The following is a 27,627-nucleotide window of genomic DNA, read 5'->3' as shown; positions in this document are numbered from 1 at the left end:
GCTAAGTGTCTGGGGAATTGGGTCATAGGGTATATGGAACTTAATCCCAACATACAGGCCACGGGGATAATAACAATAAAAAGCCAGTCACACAATTGGTCAAACAAACTGCCATCTTAAAACTGATCTGTCATTCTTTATTGTTAAGAATATTGCACCCAATTTGTATTTATTTCCTGGACAGCAGATGATTGACTGTGGTTTTGAAGAGGCCTAGACTGGGGCCCATATTGTAATAATCCTAAAGGCATAAACCCACTTGCTCACACATTGTCAACTGCTCAAACACCAATGAGAGACTTTTCTCAAGAGCTTGAAATGCTGCAGCCCTCACAGACAGGCACTGCAAGTCACTCACTAAGCTAGAAATGTAGCCATGCACCCGCTGGGCACACACTGGTTGAATCAACGTTGTTTCCACACCCTTTCAATAAAATACCATTTGACCACGTGGAATAAACATTGAATTGATGTCTGTGCCCCGTGAGTTATGACTAACTCAAAAAGCATTTTATTTTCCCCATTTTAACAATTATTGATCAGAGATATGTTTAAAACATGTAAAGTATTTCTGCCTTTTCCAGTAAACTGTAGTTTGAGGTGATAAAGAGAAGAAAATAGAACCTTGTGGTAATGTGCTGTCTGGGCCTCGAGCTCCCTGTCGGACCAGTGTCCAGCTGCTGTGTCTCTGCCCACGGGGAGGTTAGTCCCATCTGCACCCCGTCTCTCTGACAAACGCATCGACCAGAGCAGAATCCCCGCTGTGCTGAGCCCCTGCAGAGAGACACCATGCTAATGAGACCTGCACCTCTGTGACAGGTGAGGACACGGACACACACCAGAGTCGTCATTAAGCTACACGACAAGCGTACCCCAATGCACTCACACTAAGATGCACAAAACAAAGCAAACTGCCAGGCACATGGCAAACATCTCCAACACACAAATAAACACTTTTCATACCTTTCAAAACAGTGGTTTTAATTTAGTTAACATTTACGAGAACAGCACTGACATTAATTTCCATCCGTTATATACGTTTTATACTTTACAGATAGATGCACAAGTCAATATTCATAGATATCCATATCAGAGACTCACAGGCTCCCGTGGAGTAAAGAAAGTCCTCCTGTCCGTCTGTGACGAGCATTAAACTTCAGCAGTGCAGAAACAAGAACACACAGTAATAATGTCCCCTTTGAGGGTCCCTGGGAAAACAATCACAATGGGGCTTTGTGGAGGTTGTAATCATCTGGAAACCAGCATTGAACCTCCCAATCAGGCCTACATCATGACATTAAACTACACTACCCAGCATGCCACTGGTGGTAACATTCAGTAGTATTAATGGGACGGCATGAATCACAAGAACTCACTTCAATATCTGGTGAGAGATGGGAGGAGGAGTTCCAGATAGCTTATATTTAATATATTTTTTTTTATTTTCTTCAAAAAATTTAAATACGAGAATGTAAATATATTCAGATTAAAATATAATTAGGAATATACTGTATTTTAAAGTTACTTGATTTTGAGCCACGGTTGGGGAGTTGACTGTCACAAATGTATGAAAAAGACACAAAAGGCATATACTGTTTGTCTCATCAGATAGATAAGTATTGAGAATGACAAATGCCAAGCAGGGGTTTGCTATGTCTTGAGTGCAGTTAAAAGTTTAGACATGAAATCATTTTGTTTTCTGACACATAACACCTTGAGACTTACAAAACAGAAAAATCTAAATGTAAAATTTCAGTTGAATTTTTCCACAAACTGTTAATTCAAAAACACCTGCCAGGCTTTAGAGTACCTGACCTGTCCTCTGACTGCATGGAGAACTGTCATACAGCCGCCTTTACCATATATCCATTTGGAACACACACACTTTCATGAAATCTACAAGGTATAATAGGGAAATATGCCACCCAAAGTATTCTGGTTGAGCCTAATGCTATATTCGGTTGACACAAATATACTGTTGGTGATGGTACACATCTGACATAATGGATCATGGTACTAAGGAGGTCTTAAGACAAGCTGTTTAAACCGTATACATAGTTGGTTGAGGGTTTTGAACATGGCATTATTTCCACTATGAGTTGAATTATGGAGCGCTCCCATCTCTTACACTGATTAAGAAAAGCAGGACTCCCCCTGCTTTAGGTAAATGAGGTGGCCTCTGTCCTTCCGTTAACATGGCTTGTTTTTGTTTCGCATGTTTGGTCAGCCGAGGCGAGCATGCCGTCCCCCTCTCTCTCTCCTCTTCCTCTCCACAGGAAGAGAACAATATTCAGCGGGCTTCTCGTGTCTCCATTGACCGCCGTCCCCCACCACTCAGCTACGAGGCACAGGGAAGCTACTGACGTCAAGATCAGCTTGTTTTGTTGTTCACCACAGAGGGAAAACAAGAAGAACAACACTTCAACAAATACACAGTGCAAATAAGCTTTTTCCTTTTCTCTTTTATATTCTCTTCACTTTGGGCAGAGTAGACGGAGGAGACAGGGGCAGGCATTGAGGAGGTGGTGGGGACAGAGGGAGAGAGCCCTGGACTGTAGCTCTCCCGTCTGTCTGGGAGTCTCCTGCCCCAGGGGCTCTACTTGTACAGGCTCATGGTGGGGCTCTGGTACATGCACATGTAGGCGTCACACAGCAGGCGGCGGGCCTGGCCCTGGATGCTCTTGGGGTCCAGGGCGTGCAGCTCCTCAGGGGTCATCTTCAGATAGGCCCCCACCTCCGGACATGGAGATACCTGGGGGATGTTGAAGCCATTCTGCCCTCCTGTGGAACAACAAACACAGACAGAGCACTCAGATCTGTGGTATTAAAGCAATGGCAAGTGTTCTAGTTATATTTCTATGTAATATAATTTCTGTGTGTGAATTAATCCAAAATATTTACTATGGAGCTGAATATCTATTCATAATTATGAACAGTGAGACAAACGGCCAATTTCAGAATAAGAGTTGCTTTGACAGTTCATAATAACTTTGTAAATGATTCAAAATATTGCTTCCCCCACAACAACAACAAACTATCCAATAACTTTCTCTCTCCATACCGTCGCGGTCGGCCATACTGTCGAAGAAGAGCCATGCAGAGTCTTGGTGGCCGTACTTGACGAACGCCACGTAGTGACTGGTCTCTATGCAGAGCACGGCGAACAGCTCCATCCGCTGGCGAGGGTAGCTACCCTGCCGCCACACACCCTCCTGCAGTTCCTTGGGGACGGACAACTTGCCGTGGCGATGGGCCTTCCTCCTCGGGTGGAGGTGAACCTGAGGGAACACATACACGTATGACATATACACATAATGGTTGGAAATAAGTATTTACCTATTTCTTGGGGATTTTGTCAGTATTTCTAAGCACTAGTTATAAAATCGGTCTAATAATAGTTCTCACAGATCGATGGCAACTACAGAGTAAAGAATAAACTGGAGAATGACAAGTTTCACAATTCATTCGTTTAAAAAAAAATCTATTACACATATATTCACTGAGAGTTTGGCAAAAATATTCACAAAATGTGCCTCAAAGTTCAAGGTAAATATTTTGTCTTCATCTATAAGTTATTTAAGCAATAAGGCACGAGAGGGTGTTGTATATGGCCTATATACCACGGCTAATGGCTGTTCTTATGCACGACGCAACACGGAGTGGCTAGATACAGCCCATGGTATTTTGGTCATATATCACAAACCACGAGGTGCCTTATTGCTATTATAATCTGATTACCAAGGTAATTAGAGCATCAAAAATAAATGTTTTGTCATACTCGTGGTATACGGTCTGATATACCACGGCTGTCAGCCAATCAGGGCTCAAACCACCCAGTATATAATACAACTTATTAACTTAAGTCATTCCTTACATGAAACTCAGTCATTCCTTAGGACTTGTCTCCCCCAAGTGGATTGTACTGGAACTACACTGCTTTACAACTACTGCAAGTCCCTGATGAGATCCCCTTAGTTTCTATGTTGGTGAAATGGCACCCTCTGTCTGTTACCTGTGTATTGCACTTTTCACAGAACTGTTTTATCTTCCCGGCAGTGATGTCACCGTCCTCGTAGCACTCCCTGCATTCATACAGAGCCAGACCCCCGCAGATTCGACACTCCCTGGGAGCTGAGAGAGAAGCACAGGGTTGAGGGTTGACTATACACACCCACACACAACCATATGTCGATGGAGAACAGTAGATTTCAGATATGGAAAACAGTTATCACATTCAATAATGATAATCCAACTACAACCATATTCAAATAAAATAATGTTTTACGCACTGTCTTCAAGTAAGTCTGTGATGTCTAACTCCAGTGAGGGGAAGATCTTGTTGAACATCTTGAAGTCCTTCCCAAAGCGAGGCATCTGGATGATAAGGCAGGAAGGAGCCTGAACAGAGATAAGACGCATGAAGTCACCAAATAAAATTTTATTGGTCACATATATTTAGCAGATGTTATTGCGGGTGTCGCAAAATGCTTGTGCACTCCAACAGTGCGGTAGTATCTAACAATTCACAACAATCTAAAAGTAAAAATATGGAATTAAGAAATATCAGATTGAGCAATGTCGGATTGGCATTGACTAAAATACAGTAGAATAGAATACAGTATTTACATATGAGATGAGTAAAGCAGTATGTAAACATTATTAAATTGACTAGTGTTCCATTATTGAAGTGGCCAGTGATTCCAAGTCTATGTACAGTATATAGGGCAGCAGCCTCTTTTATTTGTATTTATTTAACTAGGCAAGTCAGTTAAGAAGAAATTCTTATTTACAACGACGGCCTACCCCGGTCAAACCCTAACGGCACTGGGCCAATTGTGCGCCGCCCTATGGGACTCCGAATCACGGCCGGTTGTGATACAGCCTGGAATCAAACCAGGATCAAAAGGGAAACTTCTAGCACTGAGATGCCTTAGACCACTGTGCCACTTAGGAGCCTCTAAGGTGCAGGGTTGAGTAACCAGGTGTAAGACTGATGGCCTTGAGATAGAAGTTGTTTTTCAGTCTCTCGGTCCCAGCATTGATGCACCTGTACTGACCTCACCTTCCGGATGATAGCCGTGTGAACAGGTGGTTGATGTCCTTGATGATATTTTTGGTCTTCCTGTGATATCGGGTGCTGTAGGTGTCCTGGAGGGCAGGTAGTTTGCCCCCGGTGAGGAGTTGGGCAGACCGCACCACCCTTTGGAGAGCCTTGCGGTTGAGGGCGGTGCAGTTGCAGTACCAGGCAATGATTTTGTGAGGGTTTTAGGGGCCAGGCCAAATTTCTTCAGCCTCCTGAGGTTGAAGAGGAGCTGTTGTGCCTTCTTAACACTGTCTGTGGGAGGACCATTTCAGATCGTCGGTGATGTGTACGCCGAGGAACTTGAAGCTTTCCACCTTCTCCACTGCGGTCCCGACGATGTGGATAGGAGCGTGCGCCCTCTGCTGTTTCCTGAAGTCCACGATCAGCTCTTTTTTTTTTGAGGTGAGGCTATTTTCCTGGCACCACTCTCTCAGGGCCCTCACCTCCTCCCTGTAAGCCGTCTCGTCATTGTTGGTAATCAGGCCTACTGTTGTGTCGTCTGAAAACTTGATGATTGAGTTGGAAGAGTGGGTGAACAGGGAGTAAAGGAAGGGGCTTAGCATGCACCCTTTGGGGCCTCTGTGTTGAGGATCAGCGAAGTGAAGGTGTTGTTTCCTACCTTCACCACCTGGGGCAGTGTGTCAGGAAGTCCAGGACCCATTTGCACAGGGTGGGGTTCAGACCCAGGGCCCCGAGCGAGATGATGAGCTTGGATGGTACTATGGTTTTGAATGCTGAGCTATAGTCAATGAACAGCATTCTAACGTAGGTATTCCGCTTGTCTCGATGGGATAGGGCAGTGTGCAGTGTGATGGCGATTGCATTTTCTGTGGATCTATTGGAGCGGTAAGCAAATTGAAGTGGGTCCAGGGTGACAGGTAGGGTAGAGGTGATATGATCCTTAACTAGCCTCTCGAAGCACTTCATGATGACAGGCATTTAGTTCAGTTACCTTTGCTTTCTTGGGTACAGGAACAATGGCGGACAGCAGACTGGGATAGGTAGAGATTGAATGTCCGTAAACACTCCAGCAAACTGGTCTGCGCATGCTCTGAGGACGCGGCTTGGGATGCCGTCTGGGCAGCCTTGCGAGGGTTAACACCCTTAAATGTCTTATTCATGTCGGCCACAAAGAACAAGAGCCCACAGTCCTTGGTAGCGGGCCACATCGGTGGCACTGTGTTATCCTCAAAGCAGGCGAAGAAGGTGTTTAGCTTGTCCGGAAGCAAGACAGTGTAGTCTGTTATTGTCTGTAGACCCTGCAACACACATCTCGTGTCTGAGCCGTTGAATTGCGACTCCACTGTCTCTGTACTGACATTTTGCCTGTTTGATTGCCTTATGGAGGGAATAACTACACTGTTTGTATTCGGCCATATTCCAAGTCACTTTACCCTGGTTAAATGCGGTGGTTCGCGCTTTCATTTTTGCCCTGAGCTCATCTACTTTATTATCCAGAGACTGAACATTAGCGAGTAATATAAGCGGTGGATGGTGTGCACGCCCCCTGAGTCAGACTAGAAGTCCTCTTCTCCGCCGGCGGTGATTTGGAACAGGCTCTGGAATCAGTTCAATTGCCCTGGGGGGTACGAACAAAAGATCCAATTCGGGAAAGTCCTATTCCTGGCCATAATGCTGGCGAGTTACCACCGTTCCGATATCCAAAAGTTATTATGGCTGTATGTAAAAACACCCCCCCCAAAATTCTGGGCTAATAACATAATAAATAACAGACAAAAAAAAACAAAATACTGCAAAGTTGCTTTGGAGCAGAGCTGCCATATCTGTCAGCACCATCTTACCTTACTGGGGAACAGCCGTTACATAACAAACAAATCCTGAATATAAAGCACTTGACTGGTGACAGCAGAGCAAACAACATCCAACTTAAATTCCACAAAAGAGAACTGTGTGTTTTCTACAAGCTACTAATCCTGCCAATTTCCCATAGTAGCTCAGCCTTTCATTGATTAACTCAGCTAATCATTAGAATTGATAGTCAAGTTGACTCTCCCTTCATGCTCCTAGAGTGAATTGCTTCTTGATTGCAATCAGCAAATGATTCACCCCTGAGCAACACAACCACTGACAGACAGTCAGCCGGCCAGAAAGACATACAGACAGGTCACCTCAGCAAACTTGAGGTCACTGTTGATGAAGGACCACTCTATGAGCTGCTGGCTGGTTGGCACGCCCACTTTGTCCTTCTTATCCATGAAGATCTGGTAGAAGTAGCAGTCCTGAACCTTCTGACCTGCCGACCTAGATACAAACAGGATATCATGTGTAATACATTAGAAATCATACTCATTTGAGCTCAGATTAGATGTATGTCTAAATATTCTTAAATGTATATACTATTAGCAGAAAGAGTTTAGAAAAGCAATATCACGAGGATATGTTGAGGAGTATGTTTAATGTAGACTGACCTCAGCTTGAGTAAGGGGTCCACCCTCAATATGTGATGGAACAGAATATTGAGGAACTCCTCAGGATCTGTGAGGTGAACATTGCGTTTATAACACTTCGAACAAGTTCATGATATGTATAACAAAACCCCAACACTTTAATATTTTGATAAAGGCATTAGACACCTTTTTCTTCAGACGTGAACCCTGAGGCAGCTTCTACCTTCTCCAGTATCCTTCTGAGCTTCATCACTTTAGTGGCACACACATAGCCATGTCTACAAGACAAATCAAATAGACAAGACAAATCTCTGTTATGATAATTGGCTGGGTCTAGAAAACAAATTGAAGTGCTTATAAATGACATGTTAAGCATTGGTTTGCCACATGACATTACACTGAATGAATGTGTCTGAACAAAACACAAAGAGCAGTTTCCTACTTACATGCGCAGGGGGTTGACTATCTCTGTGCGTAGCAGCTCCTGTGTCTCTCGGTAATACTCTACGTCAGTCTTGGACCTCGGCCTCAGCAGAACTGTGTCCAGGACTGAGCTGAAGGAAAACAGGCTAAAGAGGGGAAAGCAGGGAATGAGGAAAAAAAACATGATGCCAAAAATATACATTTATTTTCCCTGTTGAGAGACTAAAAAGCTCTCATGTTTCACATTTTTGCCTACACTGGGCCTTTAACTACAGTGACATAGGAAAGAGGAGGTTAAGAACTCTATAATAATACACGCAAGGAAGAAGTGAAAACTCAGATCTCTCTCTTCTATGTTCTCACCAGAAGAGTGTGGAGTCCAGGTAGCAGGAGTTGTAGTGTCCCTGGATACCTTTCTTCTTGCCCACCATGATGTCTAGACCGTCATTCTCAGTGCGTGGAGGAGTGTTCTCATGCACCACCTCACTCAGATAACCCCCGAAAGCTGGACAGACACAAACAGTGAAGTTTAAGTTGACAATCCTGGGCAGGACTGCTTAGCTGGGTGGAAATGTCCCTGTATAGCCTTTACCCGTCCAATCCTAGGGAGTACCTAGGGGTCCATTTGTAATTCAGCGCAGGACTGACAGGTGACACCAGTGACTCACCGATAGAGTTGCATCTCTCTATGGGGTTGGAGGAGTGGTGTAGGGAGGGGAAACGGGAGTCAGGCCGGCAGCATTTCAGCTTCACAAACAGGGCCTTCTTGGGCGCGCAGCTGAAGTAGCGGGTACCTTGAAAGGTGCCGTCTGTACAGCCAACACACTCTTCCTCCTGAGAGAGCAGAACCAGACAAGGCCATCATGATGTTATGAGTGCAGTTACCTGTATGCTATTACACCAAACATATAGCTAGTAATGATACTGGATTTGGATGATTCTACCATTCAATTTACCAAATGTTGGTTTCTCTGAAGTTTTCCTTAAATTCTTAGTTCACTTGTTGTGACAATGTTATTGGGAAAAACATAAGACAAAACAGCCAGGTCTCATAGGCGACAAAGAGACAATCCTTCCAGTCAGTGTAATGATCTCTCACCAGCTCCAGGCCAGCCAGTGGCTCTGGTAGTCCCGGGGGCAGCCCCACCCAGCGGATGACCCCACACAGGGGCGGGTTCTCCTTCACCTCCACCAGGGACCCCACCTCCAGACCAGGCACACCCCCACCCCCGCGAGAGCTGGGAGGTGAGGGGGGCTGCGGAGAGGGAGGGGTAGGGGACGGGGGCTCTGGCATCTGCATCTGCTCTCCCATCACTGACTGCACGGAGAGGGAGAGGGGTCCATGGCTCATGCTGCCATTGGGCCCCGTCTTACGGCTCAGGCTGAAGGGCAGGGAATGGAACTTGTTGTCATTGGACAAGGAAGCAGAGGGCGGGGCCCTGGTAGGAGGTGTGGCTTCATTGAAGTCAGGGGGCGTGTCTGTGAGGGACTTGGCAGGGTCCTCCCCGACTGCAGAGGAAAACAACATAATCAATTTTCACTGCAGCAGACATTACACTGACAGAGAGCATCTAGCATTGTGGACTCATCAGATATTTATTAGACTTTTTAGCCAACGTTGTGAATAGGGAGTGTGCAGGTGGGGTCACAGCTTCATATCAGCATTAGCAAACCAAATGTAACGTTGGCTTATAAACACTTTCACTATAAAGTGGATACACATTTTTACATTCACTGTAAACACAACCACAAAATGTACCTTGTGTGAAAAGGACTTTATTTACCTCCCATGGGAGTTGAAAAACATTAATATTTGTGTCACTGTGAGAGTGTGTTGAGAAAATCTAAATGCCTCCACATGGAGACAGCCACAGAATAATCCAGAAGAGATGGGTGAGTCATAAGATCATCACGTCACCAATGGAAAATACAATACACCATCCAATATGAATATGATGGACCTGAACATATGGGTAAGAAGGCAGTGATGAAAAACAAAACAGAGGTGATGAAACAGAACAGAGGAAACAGCTGTGACTGTCATCTCCACTGGGTCTTCCTCACCCTAGAGTCCACTGATAGCTCCATAACTTTACACACAGGCTTTACATGACTCAATCATTTTCAATCCCTTGGTTTCACTTGTGTAATTATCCATTCATCACCACCATGCTGTAAGGAACATGATCTTTGACCCCATGTAAACTACCTACCTAAACTACCCCACACTATCGCCAATGAAACATATCCACATGACCTCACTTAAACCAAGTACTGAAGGCTTACAGGAAACTATCAAGAATAAAGTACAGTACTTTACCTAATTTAAATTATTCTGAGGGAGAAAAAAATGCAAGACATTATTAAAAGCCTTTTTATGATTTGATAAAGACCATGCCACAACAATTACACCATGCAGTTGGACCGCACAGTTAATGGGAATGAGTAGATAGAGGACTATCAGTGAAGGGTGTTGATCAGGGCCGGGACAATACCAGTATCACGATACTCGTGGCAAGGAAACAAAACACAAAGCAGATTTAACTTCTTTAGAAAAACAATACTCATTATGTTGTCATCCAGTCACATGTATTTATTTTCCAAGCTATAGAACACACTATTTTACATACAGCAGGTATTTTAAAAAGGACCAAAAGAGTTTGATCTGCCACCGGTTTTTATTTTTGCCATGGAAAAAATATCTAGATACTGGTATCGTCACAGCCCTAGTCTTGATAGCAAGCTTTTTTAATCAAGTTAAAGATCAAACGCATTCTTTATTTGTTCACTGATTGGTAAATGAATACTGTAGAACAACCATGCATTAACAGTATCTGCTATCAAGACAGATGGGAGTCTCACTACTGTATCTTGCTGGGGCTTTACCTTCATCAATGTACCATGTGCTTTTGGATTTGGCCTGGACTGGGTGGTCAACAGAGCTGCCATTTAAAGTATAATACAACTCTGACTTGCTTCTACTCCCACACTGAAGACCTAAGCCTGGAGATAACACAAGTCAACAGAGAAACAGAAAGCAGGTATGTGTTTGCTGCAGTGGAGGCTGCTGGGGGGAGAACGGCTCATAATAACAGCTGGAATGGAGTAAATGGAATGGTATCAAACCCAAGAAAACCATGTTTTTCATACCATTCCATTCCATTTGCTCCAATGCAGCCATTATTATGAGGCATTCTTTAATGACAGCAGGATAGGTGGGGAGAGGAAGGAGAGAGAAAGGGATAGAGAGGGGGAACGGGAGGCAGATCGTCAGCACACTGAGCAGGTCAGTAGCCATGCAAGGAACGATGGTTCAGTAACTCTCACCACTCCACACCATTCACATCAGCTCTGGAATCCAAATGGACCATTCACGCAAATGGAATATGGCAAAACTTCAATTTTCCAAAATTGAGTCATCATGTCTGATTGATATGATTTCCCTCACCATTCCAGATATGATTTCCCTCACAACATTCCAGATATGATTTCCCTCGCAACATTCCAGATATGATTTCCCTCACAACATTCCAGATATGATTTCCCTCACAACATTCCAGATATGATTTCCCTCAACATTCCAGATATGATTTCCCTCACAACATTCCAATGACAGAAACCTCAACCAATATCACATCAGCACACTAACACCATGTTAAAGTGTTAGCTAGTACATGCACTTGAAGCCAGCAGCAGTACCTTTGCTCTTTGGTTTGCTTTGGCCAGAGGATGACTTGTCACTGCTGCTGCCTCTGGGGGTAAAACTGTGCTTCTGCAACCTCTGGTCCTGCATGGAGTACTCTGCAAACAAACAGTTCAGTATAACAACAGTGTGGAACAACACTGATATACCCATCCCCCCGTGCTAAAACCCTACAGTGCACAGCCGTGTGTCTTGTTGCAGGTACTGGCAGAGAGAGATGATATATATATATATATATATATATATATATATATATATATAAATATATAAATAAATAACTATATATACAGACACAGTGAGGGGAAAAAAGTATTTGATCCCCTGCTGATTTTGTACGTTTGCCCACTGACAAAGAAATTATCAGTCTATAACAAACGAAAATCCAGAAAAAAACATGAAATATGTTATAAATTGATTTGCATTTTAATGAGGGAAATAAGTATTTGACCCCCTCTCAATCAGAAAGATTTCTGGCTCCCAGGTGTCTTTTATACAGGTAACGAGCTGAGATTAGGAGCACACTCTTAAAAGGGATTGCTCATAATCTCAATTTGTTACCTGTATAAAAGACACCTGTCCACAGAAGCAATGAATCAATCAGATTTCAAACTCTCCACTATGGCCAAGACCAAATAGCTTTCCAAGGATGTCAGGGACAAGATTGAAGACCGACACAAGGCTGGAATGGGCTACAAGACCATCGCCAAGCAGCTTGGTGAGAAGGTGACAACAGTTGGTGCGATTATTCGCAAATGGAAGAAACACAAAAGAACTGTCAATCTCCCTCGGCCTGGGGCTCCATGCAAGGTCTCACCTCGTGGAGTTGCAATGATCATGAGGAATCAGCCCAGAACTACACGGGAGGATCTTGTCAATGATCTCAATGCAGCTGGGATCATAGTCACCTAGAAAACAATTAGTAACACTACGCCGTGAAGGACTGAAATCCTGCAGCGCCTGCAAGGTCCCCCTGCTCAAGAAAGCACATGCCCGTATGAAGTTTGCCAATGAACAACTGAATGATTCAGAGGACAACTGGGCGAAAGTGTTGTAGTCAGATGAGACCAAAATGAAGCTCTTTGGCATCAACTCAACTCGCCGTGTTTGGAGGAGGAGGAATGCTGCCTATGACCCCAAGAACACTGTCCCCACCGTCAAATATGGAGGTGGAAACATTATGCTTTGGGGGTGTTTTTCTGCTAAGGGGACAGGACAACTTCTCCGCATCAAAGGGACGATGGACGGGGCCATGTACCGTCAAATCTTGGGTGAGAACCCCGAGAACCTCCTTCCCTCAGCCAGGGCATTGAAAATGGGTCGTGGATGGGTATTCCAGCATGACAATGACCCAAAACACACGGCCAAGGCAACAAAGGAGTGGCTCAAGAAGAAGCACATTAAGGTCCTGGAGTGGCCTAGCCAGTCTCCAGACCTTAATCCCATAGGAAATCTGTGGAGGGAGCTGAAGGTTCGAGTTGCCAAACATCAGCCTCGAAACATTAATGATTTAGAGAAGATCTGCAAAGAGGAGTGGGACAAAATCCCTCCTGAGATATGTGCAAACCTGGTGGCCAACTACAAGAAACGTCTGACCTCTGATTGCCAACAAGGGTTGTGCCACCAAGTACTAAGTCATGTTTTGCAGAGGGGTAAAATACTTATTTCCCTCATTAAAATGCAAATCAATTTATAACATTTTTGACATGCGTTTTTCTAGATGTTTTTGTTGCTATTCTGTCTCTCACTATTCAAATAAACCTACCATTAAAATTATAGATTGAGCATATCTTTGTCAGTGGGCAAACGTACAAAATCAGCAGGGGATCAAATATATATTTTTTTCATATATATATATATATATATATATATATATATATATATATATATATATATATATATATATATATACACACATATATATACACATATACACACACACAGTGGGGCAAAATAAGTATTTAGTCAGCCACCAATTGTGCAAGTTCTCTCACTTAAAAAGATGAGAGGCCTGTAATTTTCATCATAGGTACACTTCAACTATGACAGACAAAATTAGAAAAAAAATTCTGATAATCACATTGTAGGACTTTTAATGAATTTATTTGCAAATTATGGTGGAAAATAACTATTTGGTCAATAACAAAAGTTTCTCAATACTTTGTTATATACCCTTTGTTGGCAATGACAGAGGTCAAACGTTTTCTGTAAGTCTTCACAAGGTTTTCACACACTGTTGCTGGTATTTTGGCCCATTCCTCCATGCAGATCTCTAGAGCAGTGATATTTTGGGGCTGTTGCTGGGCAACACGGACTTTCAACTCCCTCCAAAGATTTTCTATGGGGTTGAGATCTGGAGACTGGCTAGGCCACTCCAGGACCTTGAAATGCTTCTTACGAAGCCACTCCTTCGTCAGCCCGGGCGGTGTGTTTGGGATCATTGTCATGCTGAAAGACCCAGCCACGTTTCATCTTCAATGCCCTTGCTGATGGAAGGAGGTTTTCACTCAAAATCTCACGATACATGGCCTCATTCATTCTTTCCTTTACACGGTTCAGTCGTCCTGGTCCCTTTGCAGAAAAACAGCCCCAAAGAATGATGTTTCCACCCCCATGCTTCACAGTAGGTATGGTGTTCTTTGGATGCAACTCAGCATTCTTTGTCCTCCAAACACGACGAGTTGAGTTTTTACCAAGAAGTTCTCATTCTCCCAATCTTCTTCTGGATCATCCAAAAGCTCTCTAGCAAACTTCAGACGGGCCTGGACATGTACTGGCTTAAGCAGGGGGACACGTCTGGCACTGCAGGATTTGAGTCCCTGGCGGCGTAGTGTGTTACTGGTGGTAGGCTTTGTTACTTTGGTCCCAGCTCTCTGCAGGTCATTCCCTAGGTCCCCCCGTGTGGTTCAGGGATTTTTGCTCACCGTTCTTGTGATCATTTTGACCCCACAGGGTGAGATCTTGCGTGGGCTCCCAGATCGAGGGAGATTATCAGTGGTCTTGTATGTCTTCCATTTCCTAATAATTGCTCCCACAGTTGATTTCTTCAAACCAAGCTGCTTACCTATTGCAGATTCAGTCTTCCCAGCCTGGTGCAGGTGTACAATTTTGTTTCTGGTGTCCTTTGACAGCTCTTTGGTCTTGGCCATAGTGGAGTTTGGAGTGTGACTGTTTGAGGTTGTGGACATGTGTCTTTTATACTGATAACAAGTTCAAACAGGTGCCATTAATACAGGTAACGAGTGGATGACAGAGGAGCCTCTTAAAGAAGAAGTTACAGGTCTGTGAGAGACAGAAATCTTGCTTGTTTGTAGGTGACAAAATAATTATTTTTTTCTCATTTTGTCTGTCATAGTTGAAGTGTACCTATGATGAAAATTACAGACCTCTCATCTTTTTAAGTGGGAGAACTTGCACAATTGGTGGCTGACTAAATACTTTTTTGCCCCACTGTGTGTGTGTGTGTGTGTGTATGTATGTATATATATATCCCCCATCATAACACCATTACAAAGTATAGGCCTAATAATGATTGGTGGCTGTGGAGCCTGGTAAAGCAGTGGGAAGGGCTTTATAATTGTGCAAAATACCGATATTTACTCAGTTAATCACAAAGACTGATGCAAAGTGAAAAGCATACTTTCACTCAATACCATAGACTTTAAGTACAAGTGAACATAATGAGTCTTAGGTTTCAGAGAGCAAAAAGCTTTTCAAAGAGAAAATGCATTAACAAAATATACGCCCCCTTCCCCCCACAACACACACACACGCTTCAAGTATGTCCAAGAAGACCAAGAACGTCAAAGCATCTGAAACATTGTTGGGGTTCAGAGTCAGACAACACATACAAACAAATCAATAAAACCAATGGCTAGAACAAGAGGCTGAGAGGAGCAGCATCTCACTTGACTTTCAAAAACAAGCAGAACCATCAAACAAAAGAGCCTCTGTTGCTGCTGCTGTTACCGCTGCCAGTAAAACACTAACACACAACACTCCAGTGTTCACTCACACCCGCCACAAATACTACACTCATAACTGCCTGACTGACTATATGGCTAATAGGCAATACCTGAAGCTTCTTCAGTTATCATTTATAGGATCCAAATAAGGGAGAGAATATTTTAAAAAATATATAGATTTGCACTTGATGAAATTGTAATAAGTTGAAATAACTATATACATTTGATGTGAGGGAAAAAGGGAGAGAATAGACTACCGGACCACTAGACTCACCTGGCATTACGTCACAGATGGGGACTAGACGGGTGTGTTCCAGACTGGCGAAATTACACAGCAGCTTCCCATCGATAACACCATCCCAGTCCCCAATAGGATTGTCCTGGAAGAGCCGGAGACAGCAACCGATTACTGCTGCGGGCGTTCCTCATCTCCTAAAACCTGTACTTACAGTCCCAGTCTCAGCAGCAGTCCTGTCATCACTACGACAGCGCTTCTCTCTCCAGTCAACTACCTCCTCTACCCAGTAATGGTCTTCTGTCTGCTCTTCTCTCTCCAGTCAACTACCTCCTCTACCCAGTAATGGTCTTCTGTCTGCTCTTCTCTCTCCAGTCAACTACCTCATCTACCCAGTAATGGTCTTCTGTCTGCTCTTCTCTCTCCAGTCAACTATCTCCTCTACCCAGTAATGGTCTTCTGTCTGCTCTTCTCTCTCCAGTCAACTATCTCCTCTACCCAGTAATGGTCTTCTGTCTGCACTTGAACTCCCCTCTTAACCTTCCCTCTCTACGTTTCTCAAATGTACCTCCCCGCGTCTCAAAACAAAGCGGTGCTTATTCCAATCCCCAGGAAGCAGGGTCAAAGTTCTCCAGTACTGGTTGCTCCACTCCACCACACTAATCTATGTACTATTGGAAGGTTGGCCCCATTGTTGGCAAAAATAGATCCAAATAAACAAAACGTTATACAAATATAGCCTAACACTAAGCTGTTTTGTATATGGCGTGTCAGAGTGTTGTTAATGTTCCCTGTATGCTGGGCGAGGCTGGAGCAGAGTGAACGGAGCAGTGGACTCTCCTCTCCTTTCCTCGGCTGCCCGGCCAACCCGCTGGCCATGTGCCATGCTACTGGTCATACAGCCCAGTGCTGTAGCTGCGTCCCCAATGGCACCCTATTGCCTATTTAGTGCACTACATTTGGGCCCATTGGGCTCTAGTCAAAAGTAGTTCACTACATAGGGAATAGGGTGCCATTGGGGACGCATGCTGCAACTTTACCTCACTCCCCAGCTCCCCGCATGACTACTGCCCTTTGTGTGTGTCCCAGGCCAGAGTAGACTGAGTGGGCTCACTGCTGCTGCTACTACTAACAACCGGCAGTCAAATGCCTCTGTCATTATGCATGTTCCCTTTCCTTAACTGCTATGCCATCTGATTACATTGGCAACATCGACACCAGCAGCTGGCTAAATAAACATTATGATTTATATTTGCTTTTTGGATAGACAATCAAATCATACAAACAACATTACAGGGGCTACTTGAACTAGCCTTTTACTTAACTTGAGATGTCATTTACAAATTGTTAGCCATGTTCTATAAATACAGCATTATTATATATGTAGGGAGGACATTTTCCCTTTACCTAGTGTTAACAGCAGAGGAGAAGGTAACCTCCACTCTGACAGTATTTACATTGCCAGTCTGCCATTCTACAGCAGACAGGAGCAGGTTGAAGAGGTCCTACTCAGTAAGGCCCCAGTATGGGACCAGCGTCTCAAGCCTTACCATGTCTACTCCCACATAGTACCCCAGGCTCTCGTTCCCAGGCAGCAGGTCACAGAAGATGATGGTTCCTCTCTCCGGCCCCTCTCTGGTCTGGACCAGGACCCTGGAGTTGATCTCCAGCTGATGGAAATCGATCTCCTCCTCCACCAGGGTGACGTGATCCACCTCTAGCTCTCCCAGCTCCTCTTCCTCATCATCCCACAGCTCCAGCTTGTCCAGGGCCACGAACACCCCGCACTCATCCTCACAGCGGAACAGCTGTCGGCCTTGGTAGGAGCCCTCTGTGAAGCCCTGGCCTCTGCCCTCCTCCTAGGTAGAGGCATAGGTTACATACAGTATGTTAAACGTGGGATAACCTGTGAGTGCCAGTCGCATGTGGCTTACTCAGACACACTAACCCTTCCCCTAATCCTTCACACAGTAATGCCAAATAATTTCCCTGACCCATAACCTCTTCCCTAACCCTTACCATCACCGGAAAAGCCTAGCACTGGGCTGAGCTGATACAAGAGGCATGAGCTGTCATTACAGTGAGGTGAGCTCAGCTACAGTAACCTGCCTATTCAGCATTCTGCAGGGGAGGGAACAGGGAAGTGAACATCATACATCTGGGATGATGAGGGTTTCAGATCGATAGTGCGGAGGGCATAACAGCATACTCAAAATGTTTCATTGCAGAAAGTAGCCGGCAGGCGCCGAACTGAATAATCTTTGCTCTTACACAGGGATAATGGACAGTTAGAGGGTGTAGTTACATGATCCTATACACTGCACTTCTTCTTGAGTGCCATGTAGGGCTTTTCAATATTGGCATCGTTCAATTTGTTTGTATGATTAAGATAAGAAGTAAACATTGTTGTCTGTAAATGTGTGGTAAGTATTCTCAATCGTGATACAAGTCTGGCATTCAATCAAGACGCTGATCTGAAACCCAATAATGTGCTAAACCCTTTATAGTGAGCAAGGGTCAGCCTCTCGTCCGGCTCCTTCACCCACTCACACAACATTGTGCTCCAATAAACAAGCCTTTGTAGCCCGCTATTTTACTGCATCTTTACAGAACGTAGGCTACGGCATGAGAGAGAGTCCATTTACTAGCTTAACTGTTATGAAATCCTCAGGGAACATTTCACAAAAACCAAATTACAGACGATATCACACATAACTGAAGTTCCCTCTGGGACAAATAAAGTTATTCTATATACGTAACTGAGGGTCAACTGCTTACAAAGCGCATTTAAAAAAAAACAGTAAAGATGAGATTTCTCACCAGCAGCTCCACTCCAAACCAGACCCCGGAGAGAGCCCTGTCTGGGAGGAGAGATCCTTTAAATCGGACTACCCCGGGCAAAGGTTCATCCCCCGAACGCAGCTGCACGCGCACCTTGGAGCCACAGTCGATGTCTCTGGCCCGCTCCAGCCTGGGCTTGTTGCACAGCAGGGCATAGCGCTCCTCACAGTTGGTGATGGGGAACAGCAGCTCAGCTAGCTTCTCATCCAGCTCCAGGACGTCCCTGATTTGGTTGCAAATCAAAACACACAACAAAAAGATTTTAATCCCAGAGGAAAACACCAAAAAATATGAAAGTTTAAAAAACATGTCAATGTCATACACTATAGGTACAAGAGTATGTGGACACCCCTTCAAATTAGTGGATGCCGCTATTTCAGCTAAACCGGTTGCTGACAGGTGTATAAAATCAAGCACAGAGCCATATACTTCTCATAGACAAACATTGGCAGTAGAATGGTCTTACTGAAGTGCTCAGTGACTTTCGATGAGGCACCGTCAAAGGATGCCACCTTTCCAACATATCAATTAGTCAAATTTCTGCCCTGCCCCAATCAACTGTAAGTGCTGTTATTGTGAAGTGGAAATGTCTAGGAGCAACAACAGCTCAGCTGCGAAGTGGTAGGCCACAAGCTCACAGAATGGGACCACGAGTACTGAAGGGCGTAAAAATTGTCTGTTCTCAGTTGCAACACTCACTACCAAGTTCCAAACTGCCTCTGGAAGCAACGTCAGCACAGGAACTGTTCGTCAGGAGTGTCATGAAATTGGTTTCCATGGCTGAGCAGCCGCACACAAGCCTAAGATTACCATGCGCAATGCCAAGGGTCGGCTTGAGTGGTGTAAAGCTCACTTCCATTGGATTCTGGAGCAGTGGAAACATGTTCTCTGGAGTGATGAATCACGCTTCACCATCTGGCAGTCCGACAGACAAATCTGGGTTTGGCAGATGCCAGGAGAACACTACCTGCCCCAATGCATAGTGCCAACTGTAAAGTTTAGTGGAGGAGGAATAACGGTCAGGGGCTGTTTTTCATGGTTCGGGCTAGGCCTCTTTGTCCCAGTGAAGGGAAATCTTAACGGACAGCATACAATTACATTTTAGATGATTCTGTGCTTCCAACTTTGTGGCAACAGTTTGGGGAAGGCCCTTTTGTGTTTCAACATGACAATGTCCCAGTTCACAAAGCGAGGTCCTTACAGAAATGGATTGTCAAGCTCTGAGTGGAAGATCTTGACCGGCCTGTACAGAGTCCTGACCTCAACGCCATCAAACACTTTTAGGATGATTTGGAACGCCGACTGCGAGCCAGGCCTAATTGGCCAACATCAGTGCCCGACCTCACTAATGCTTTTGTGCCTGAATGGAAGCAAGTCCCCCAGCAATGTTCCAACATCAAGTGGAAATTCTTCCCAAAAGATTGGAGGCTTTTATAGAAGCAAAAGGGGGGTACAACTCCATATTAATGCCCATGATTTTAGAATGAGATGTTTGATGAGCAGGTGTCCACATACTTTTAGACATGTAGTGTACAGTCGTGGCCAAAAGTTTTGAGAATGACACAAATATTAATTTCCACAAACTTTGCTTCTTCAGTGTCTTTAGATATTTTTGTCAGATGTTACTATGGAATACTGAAGTATAATTACAAGCATTTCATAAGTGTCAAAGGCTTTTATTGACAATTACATGAAGTTGATGCAAAGAGTCAATATTTGCAGTGCATTTGACCCTTCTTTTTCAAGACCTCTGCAATCCACCCTGGCATGCTGTAAATTAACTTCTGGGCCACATCCTAACTGATGGCAGCCCATTCTTTCATAATCAATGCTTGGAGTTTGTCAGAATTTGTGGCTATTTGTTTGTCCACCCGCCTCTTGAGGATTGACCACAAGTTCTCAATGGGATTAAGGTCTGGGGAGTTTCCTGGCCATGGACCCAAAATATCAATGTTTGGTTCCCTGAGCCACTTAGTTACCACTTTTGCCTTATGGCAAGGTGCTCCATCATGCTGGAAAAGGCGTTTTTCGTCACCAAACTGTTCCTGGATGGTTGGGAGAAGTTGCTCTTGGAGGATGTGTTGGTACCATTCTTTAGTCATGGCTGTGTTCGTAGGCAAAATTGTGAGTGAGCCCACTCCCTTGGCTGAGAAACAACTCCACACATGAATGGTCTCAGGATGCTTTACTGTTGGCATGACACAGGACTAATGGTAGCAGTCACCTTGTCTTCGTCTGACAAGTTTTTTCAGGATGCCCTAAACAATCGGAAAGGGGATTCAGAGAAAATGACTTTACCCCAGTCCTCAGCAGTCCAAATCCTGTACCTTTTGCAGAATATCAGTCTGTCCCTGATGTTTTTCCTGGAGAGAAGAGGCTTCTTTGCTGCCCTTCTTGACTCCAGGCCATCCCCCAAAAGTCTTCGCCTCACTGTGCACGCAGATGCACTCACACCTGCCTGCTGCCATTCCTGAGCAAGCTCTGTACTGGTGGTGCCCCAATCTCGCAGCTGAATCAACTTTAGGAGACAGTCCTGGCGCTTGCTGGACTTTCTTGGGCGCCCTTAAGCCTTCTTCACAACAATTAAACCGCTCTCCTTGAAGTTCTTGATGATCCGATAAATGGTTGATTTAGGTGCAATCTTACTGGCAGCAATATCCTTGTCTGTGAAGCCCTTTTTGTCCAAAGCAATGATGACTGCATGTGTTTCCTGTAAGTAACCATGGAAGAACAATGATTCCAAGCACCACCCTCCTTTTGAAGCTTCCAGTCTGTTATTCGAATTCACTCAGCATGACAGAGTGATCTCCAGCCTTGTCCTCGTCAATACTCACACCTGTGTTAACGAGAGAATCACTGACATGACGTCAGCTGGTCCTTTTGTGGCAGGGCTGAAATGCAGTGGAAATGTTTTTGGGGGATTCAGATCATTTGCATGGCAAAGAGGGACTTTGCAATTAATTGCAATTCATCTGATCACTCTTCATAACATTCTGGAGTATATGCAAATTGCCATCATACAAACTGAGGCAGCAGGCTTTGTAAAAATTAATATTTGTGTCATTCTCAAAACTTTTGGTCACGACTGTGTCAAATGTGAGTATTGTTGTTTTTCGAACTTTGTCTTGTCTTTTTCAAATTTGTAATATAGCATGATAGTGTCACTATCCATTAATTAGACCAACCGCTCATCCAGGCTCAGCACCACGTTGGTCTGGTCCAGGATGCGTATGCTCCTCTTGCCCTTGCTGGGGGGCAGCGTGCGCCCCAGGCTGTTCCTCTCCTGGCAGGCCTGTCCCAGGCTGCCCCGGGGGATCCTCAGGGTCTTCTGGGGGGGCTTCTCCACTGTACACTCCTTAGTAGAATTGTGTTGACTTATTAAGGGACTCAGGCTGTGTTATAAATGGCACCCTATTCCCTATTTAGCACACTGGTTTTGACCAGGTCCCATTGGGCTGATGTAGTGCATTATATAGGGAATAAAGAGCCAATTCAAAACATAATCAAAAGATACCCATCAGTACATCAGGACTTATCTTCCTGAGTTGATTCTCAAACACACAATAGCTGAAACAACAAAATATGAAAAATCAAAAAAATAAACCCTTTTCGATACACAGGCCTTGATAAATAAACAAACAAACATTAACAAAATCTTGAATAATCCCTAGCAAAAGTCAGGAATTTCTTAAAGAGCAACTGCTTTAAAAAAGCAACGAATCCCTTTTAAAAATGGCCTATGTGGCATCATATGAGCCAGAAAAAGTTATTCTAGTGTCAGACTACAAAGTGTAAATAGGATAATTTTGCTCATAAAGTCTGTTTTAAACTGAGTTTGGAACATCTGTGCGTCAATGGGTAAGACAGGGTTTTGATTTGATGATGTCCACTAACATGGGGTGAAGAGCTGCGGTGATTACTCTCTATCCCATAGCATAGACAGTGAGACTGTTTAAATAAGCTACCTGCTAATAGCCATAATTGCGCTGTACAACGTGACCGTGTGTTTGAAAGAGTATTTTCCAGTAAGCAACAGTTTGTTTAACTTTAGACAACTTTGTTCCAATATTTCTGCAATTCAGTGATATTTATTCCCATAGTAATTTGTTATGGATCCATAACTAAATAAACAAACATCGGCATTTTGAAAGAGTATTTTTATCACTATTTTATTAACAAAAGCATAAAGATGCCATTATTAGTTACATTGTTTTAGTTTGAACGCGCAGACTGGCACTAAGAACAACGGGAACGTTTCCCTAGTCAGCGACATTATTAGTGCAATGCCCCTTAAAGTGTTGTTCTGTGCTACCCAGTGTGGCGGGGAGGGGGACCACCACCCTTCCTCCTCCTCCCTCCCCCATGGACTAGGTCTTTCTTCTGTGCGAGGCTCTGCAGCCCAAACCCATGCCTCCTGCCCTCGTGCCTTGAACCGCACGCGCTTTCAGTGGAAACAGATGGAGAACTGCAAGGCAATCCCATTGTGCACCACTCTGGGGCCATGACCAGTATATACAGTTGAAGTCAGAAGTTTACATACACCTTAGCCAAGTACATTTAGACTCAGTTTTCACAATTCCCGACATTTAATCCTAGTAAAAATTCCCTGTTTTAGGTCAGTTAGGATCACCACTCTTATTTTAAGAATGTGAAATGTCAGAACAGTAATAGAGCGAATGATTTCTCTCATTCCCAGTGGGTCAGAGGTTTACATACACTTAATTAGTATTTGGTAGCTTTGCCTTTAAATTGTTTCACTTGGGTCAAACATTTTGGGTAGCCTTCCACAAGCTTCCCACAATAAGTTGGGTGAATTTTGGCCCCTTTCTCCTCACAGAGCTGGTGTAACTGAGTCAGGTTTGTAGGCCTCCTTGCTCGCAGACGCTTTTTCAGTTCTGCCCACAAATGTACCACAAATGTGAGGTCAGGGCTTTGTGATGGCCACTCCAATACCTTGACTTTGTTGTCTTTAAGCCATTTTGCCACAACTTTGGAAGTATGCTTGGGGAGTGGATACAGATGGAGAACTGCAAGGCAATCCCATTGTGCACCACTCTGGGGCCATTTGCAACCAAGCTTTAACTTCCTGATTGATGTCTTGAGATGTTGCTTCAATATATCCACACAATTTTCCTTCCTCATGATGTCATATATTTTGTGAAGTTCAACAGTCCCTCCTGCAGCAAAGCACCCCCACAACATGATGCTGCCAACCCCGTGCTTCATGGTTGGGATGATATTCTTCGACATGCAAGCCTCCCCCTTTTTCCTCAAAACATAACAATGGTCATTATGGCCAAACAGTTCTATTTTTGTTTCACCAGACCAGAGGACATTTCTCCAAAAAGTACGATATTTGTCCCCATGTGCAGTTGCAACCCTAGTCTGGCTTTTTTAATGGTGGTTTTGGAGCAGTGGCTTCTTTCTTGTAAGCAGCTTTTCAGGTTATGTCGATATAGGACTCGTTTTACTATGGATATATATACTTTTGTACCCATTTCCTCCATCATCTTCACAAGGTCCTTTGCTGTTGTTCTGGGAATGATTTGCACTTTTCGCACCAAAGTACATTCATCTCTAGGAGACAGAACGCGTCTCCTTCCTGAGTGGTATGATGGCTGCGTGGTTCCATGGTGTTTATACTTGCGTACTATTGTTTGTACAGATGAATGTGGTACATTCAGGCGTTTGCAATTTGCTCCCAGGGATGAACCAGACTTGTGGAGGTCTACAACTTTTTTTCTGAGGTCTTGGCTGATTTATTTTGATTTTCCCATGATGCCAAGCAAAGAGGCACTGAGTTTGTAGGTAGGCCTTGAAATATATCCACAGGTACACCTCCAATTGACTCAAATGATGTAAATCCACCTATCAGAAGCTTCTAAAGCCAAGACATAATTTTCTGGAATTTTCCAAGCTTTTTACAGGCAGTCAACTTAGTGTATGTAAACTTCTGACCCACTGGAATTGTGATACAGTAAGATATGTGAAAAAATCTGTCTGTAAACAATTGTTGCAAAAATTACTTGTGTCATGCACAAAGTAGATGTCCTAACGGACTTGCCAAAACTATAGTGTGTTAACAAGAAATTTGTGGAGTGGTTGAAAAATAAGTTATAATGACTCCAACCTAAGTGTGTGTAAACTTCAACTTTAACTGTATTGTCCTGCTAATAACAGGGTTAATAATATACAGTGAGGGAAAAAAGTATTTGATCACCTGCTGATTTTGTATGTTTGCCCACTGACAAAGAAATGATCAGTCTATAATTTTAATGGTAGGTTTATTTGAACAGTGAGAGACAGAATAACAAAACAAATCCAGAAAAACACATGTCAAATACGTTATAAATTGATTTGCATTTTAATGAGGGAAATAAGTATTTGACCCCTCTGCAAAACATGACTTAGTACTTGGTGCCACAACCCTTGTTGGTAATCATAGAGGTCAGACGTTTCTTATAGTTGGCCATCAGGTTTGCACACATCTCAGGAGGGATTTTGTCCCACTCCTCTTTGCAGATCTTCTCCAAGTCATTAAGGTTTCGAGGCTGACGTTTGGCAACTCGAACCTTCAGCCCCCTCCACAGATTTTCTATGGGATTAAGGTCTGGAGACTGGCTAGGCCACTCCAGGACCTTAATGTGCTTCTTCTTGAGCCACTCCTTTGTTGCCTTGGCCGTGTGTTTTGGGTCATTGTCATGCTGGAATACCCATCCACAACCCATTTTCAATGCCCTGGCTGAGGGAAGGAGGTTCTCACCCAAGATTTGACGGTACATGGCCCCGTCCATCGTGCCTTTGATGCGGTGAAGTTGTCCTGTCCCCTTAGCAGAAAAACACCCCCAAAGCATAATGTTTCCACCTCCATGTTTGACGGTGGGGACATTGTTCTTGAGGTCATAGGCAGCATTCTTCCTCCTCCAAACATGGCGAGTTGAGTTGATGCCAAAGAGCTTATTTGCAAATTATGGTGGGAAATAAGTATTTGGTAACCTACAAACAAGCAAGATTTCTGGCTCTCACAGACCTGTAACTTCTTCTTTAAGAGGCTCCTCTGTCCTCCACTCGTTACCTGTATTAATGGCACCTGTTTGAACTTGTTATCAGTATAAAAGACACCTGTCCACAACCTCAAACAGTCACACTCCAAACTCCACTATGGCCAAGACCAAAGAGCTGTCAAAGGACACCAGAAACAAAATTGTACACCTGCACCAGGCTGGGAAGACTGAATCTGCAATAGGTAAGCAGCTTGGTTTGAAGAAATCAACTGTGGGAGCAATTATTAGGAAATGGAAGACATACAAGACCACTGATAATCTCCCTCGATCTGGGGTTCCACGCAAGATCTCACCCCGTGGGGTCAAAATGATCACAAGAACGGTGAGCAAAAATCCCAGAACCACACGGGGGGACCTAGTGAGTGACCTGCAGAGAGCTGGGACCAAAGTAAAAAAGCCTACCATCAGTAACACACTACGCCACCAGGGACTCAAATCCTGCAGTGCCAGACGTGTCCCCCTGCTTAAGCCAGTACATGTCCAGGCCCGTCTGAAGTTTGCTAGGTAGCATTTGGATGATCCAGAAGAAGATTGGGAGAATGTCATATGGTCAGATGAAACCAAAATATAACTTTTTGGTAAAAACTCAACTGTTGAAGGAGTAAGAAGCATTTCAAGGTCCTGGAGTGGCCTAGCCAGTCTCCAGATCTCAACCCAATAGAAAATCTGTAGAGGGAGTTGAAAGTCCGTGTTGCCCAGCAACAGACCCAAAATATCACTGCTCTAGAGATCTGCATGGAGGAATGGGCCAAAATACCAGCAACAGTGTATGAAAACCTTGTGAAGACTTACAGAAAACGTTTGACCTCTGTCATTGCCAACAAAGGGTATATCATTTATACTGATATTATAATAATATAAGTATTGAGAAACTTTTGTTATTGACCAAATACTTATTTTCCACCATAATTTGCAAATAAATTAATTTTAAAAATCCTACAATTTGATTTTCTGGATTTTTTTGATCCTGTCTGTCTGTCATAGTTGAAGTGTACCTATGATGAAAATTACAGGCCTCTCTCATCTTTTTAAGTGGGAGAACTTGCACAATTGGTGGCTGACTAAATACTTTTTTGCCCCACTGTATGTGCTTTCTTTAGCATGGGGACCTTGCGGGCGCTGCAGGATTTCAGTCCTTCACGGCGTAGTGTGTTACCAATTGTTTTCTTGGTAACTATGAGCCCAGCTGCCTTGAGATCATTGACAAGATCCTCCTGTGTAGTTCTGGGCTGATTCCTCACCATTCTCATGATCATTGCAACTCCACGAGGTGAGATCTTGCATGGAGCCCCAGGCCGAGGGAGATTGACAGTTCTTTTGTGTTTCTTCCATTTGCGAATAATCGCACCAACTGTTGTCACCTTCTCACCAGTCTGCTTGGCGATGGTCTTGTAGCCCATTCCAGCCTTGTGTAGGTCTACAATCTTGTCCCTGACATCCTTGGAGAGCTATTTGGTCTTGGCCATAGTGGAGAGTTTGGAATCTGATTGATTGATTGCTTCTGTGGACAGGTGTCTTTTATACAGGTAACAATCTGAGATTAGGAGCACTGCCTTCAAGAATGTGCTCCTAATCTCAGCTCGTTACCTGTATAAAAGACACCTGGGAGTCAGAAATCTTTCTGATTGAGAGGGTGGTCAAATACTTATTTCCCTCTGTCTCTCACTGTTCAAATAAACCTACCATTAAAATTATAGATGGATCATTTATTTGTCAGTGGGCAAACGTACAAAATCAGCAGGGGATCAAATACTTTTTTCCCTCACTGTATTGGTGAGAATATCCAAGTTGTTTTTTATATCATTCTAAATTAATAATAAAATCGCTTTGTTTAAAAAATAATATTTTGGAGATGATTTTGTTTTCAAATAACGTAAAATGAGCACGAAAAAGGCCATTGTTGAACAT

General features: G+C 43.9%; 1 protein-coding gene across 2 annotated transcripts in view; it reads right to left on the bottom strand.

Moving 5' to 3' along the window:
- Positions 1–963: 963 nt before the first annotated feature.
- The window catches only part of LOC110506735 (ubiquitin carboxyl-terminal hydrolase CYLD), a 31,122-nt gene continuing 4,458 nt past the window's right edge, over positions 964–27,627 (bottom strand). The window contains exons 3-19 of one of the 2 annotated variants that reach the window (XM_021586568.2): positions 21,841–22,010; positions 18,635–18,878; positions 17,365–17,673; positions 15,854–15,959; positions 11,614–11,715; positions 10,801–10,917; positions 9,014–9,423; positions 8,583–8,748; positions 8,278–8,419; positions 7,938–8,060; positions 7,678–7,769; positions 7,513–7,579; positions 7,213–7,345; positions 4,290–4,398; positions 4,013–4,131; positions 3,062–3,278; positions 964–2,781 (exon numbers count right to left, since the gene is read on the bottom strand). In XM_021586568.2, the coding sequence (XP_021442243.1) occupies positions 2,597–2,781; positions 3,062–3,278; positions 4,013–4,131; positions 4,290–4,398; positions 7,213–7,345; positions 7,513–7,579; positions 7,678–7,769; positions 7,938–8,060; positions 8,278–8,419; positions 8,583–8,748; positions 9,014–9,423; positions 10,801–10,917; positions 11,614–11,715; positions 15,854–15,959; positions 17,365–17,673; positions 18,635–18,878; positions 21,841–22,010 (2,811 nt within the window). In that variant the 3' untranslated portion in view covers positions 964–2,596. The remainder of the gene's footprint in view (positions 2,782–3,061; positions 3,279–4,012; positions 4,132–4,289; positions 4,399–7,212; positions 7,346–7,512; positions 7,580–7,677; positions 7,770–7,937; positions 8,061–8,277; positions 8,420–8,582; positions 8,749–9,013; positions 9,424–10,800; positions 10,918–11,613; positions 11,716–15,853; positions 15,960–17,364; positions 17,674–18,634; positions 18,879–21,840; positions 22,011–27,627) is intronic. The other variant, XM_021586569.2, reaches the window with a different exon arrangement.

The sequence above is a fragment of the Oncorhynchus mykiss genome, chromosome 26, assembly GCF_013265735.2.
Source record: "Oncorhynchus mykiss isolate Arlee chromosome 26, USDA_OmykA_1.1, whole genome shotgun sequence".
In the NCBI taxonomy this organism is placed as follows: domain Eukaryota; kingdom Metazoa; phylum Chordata; class Actinopteri; order Salmoniformes; family Salmonidae; genus Oncorhynchus; species Oncorhynchus mykiss.
The sequence above is the reverse complement of the archived record's forward strand: the minus strand, read 5'-3'. Positions and strand labels throughout refer to the sequence as shown.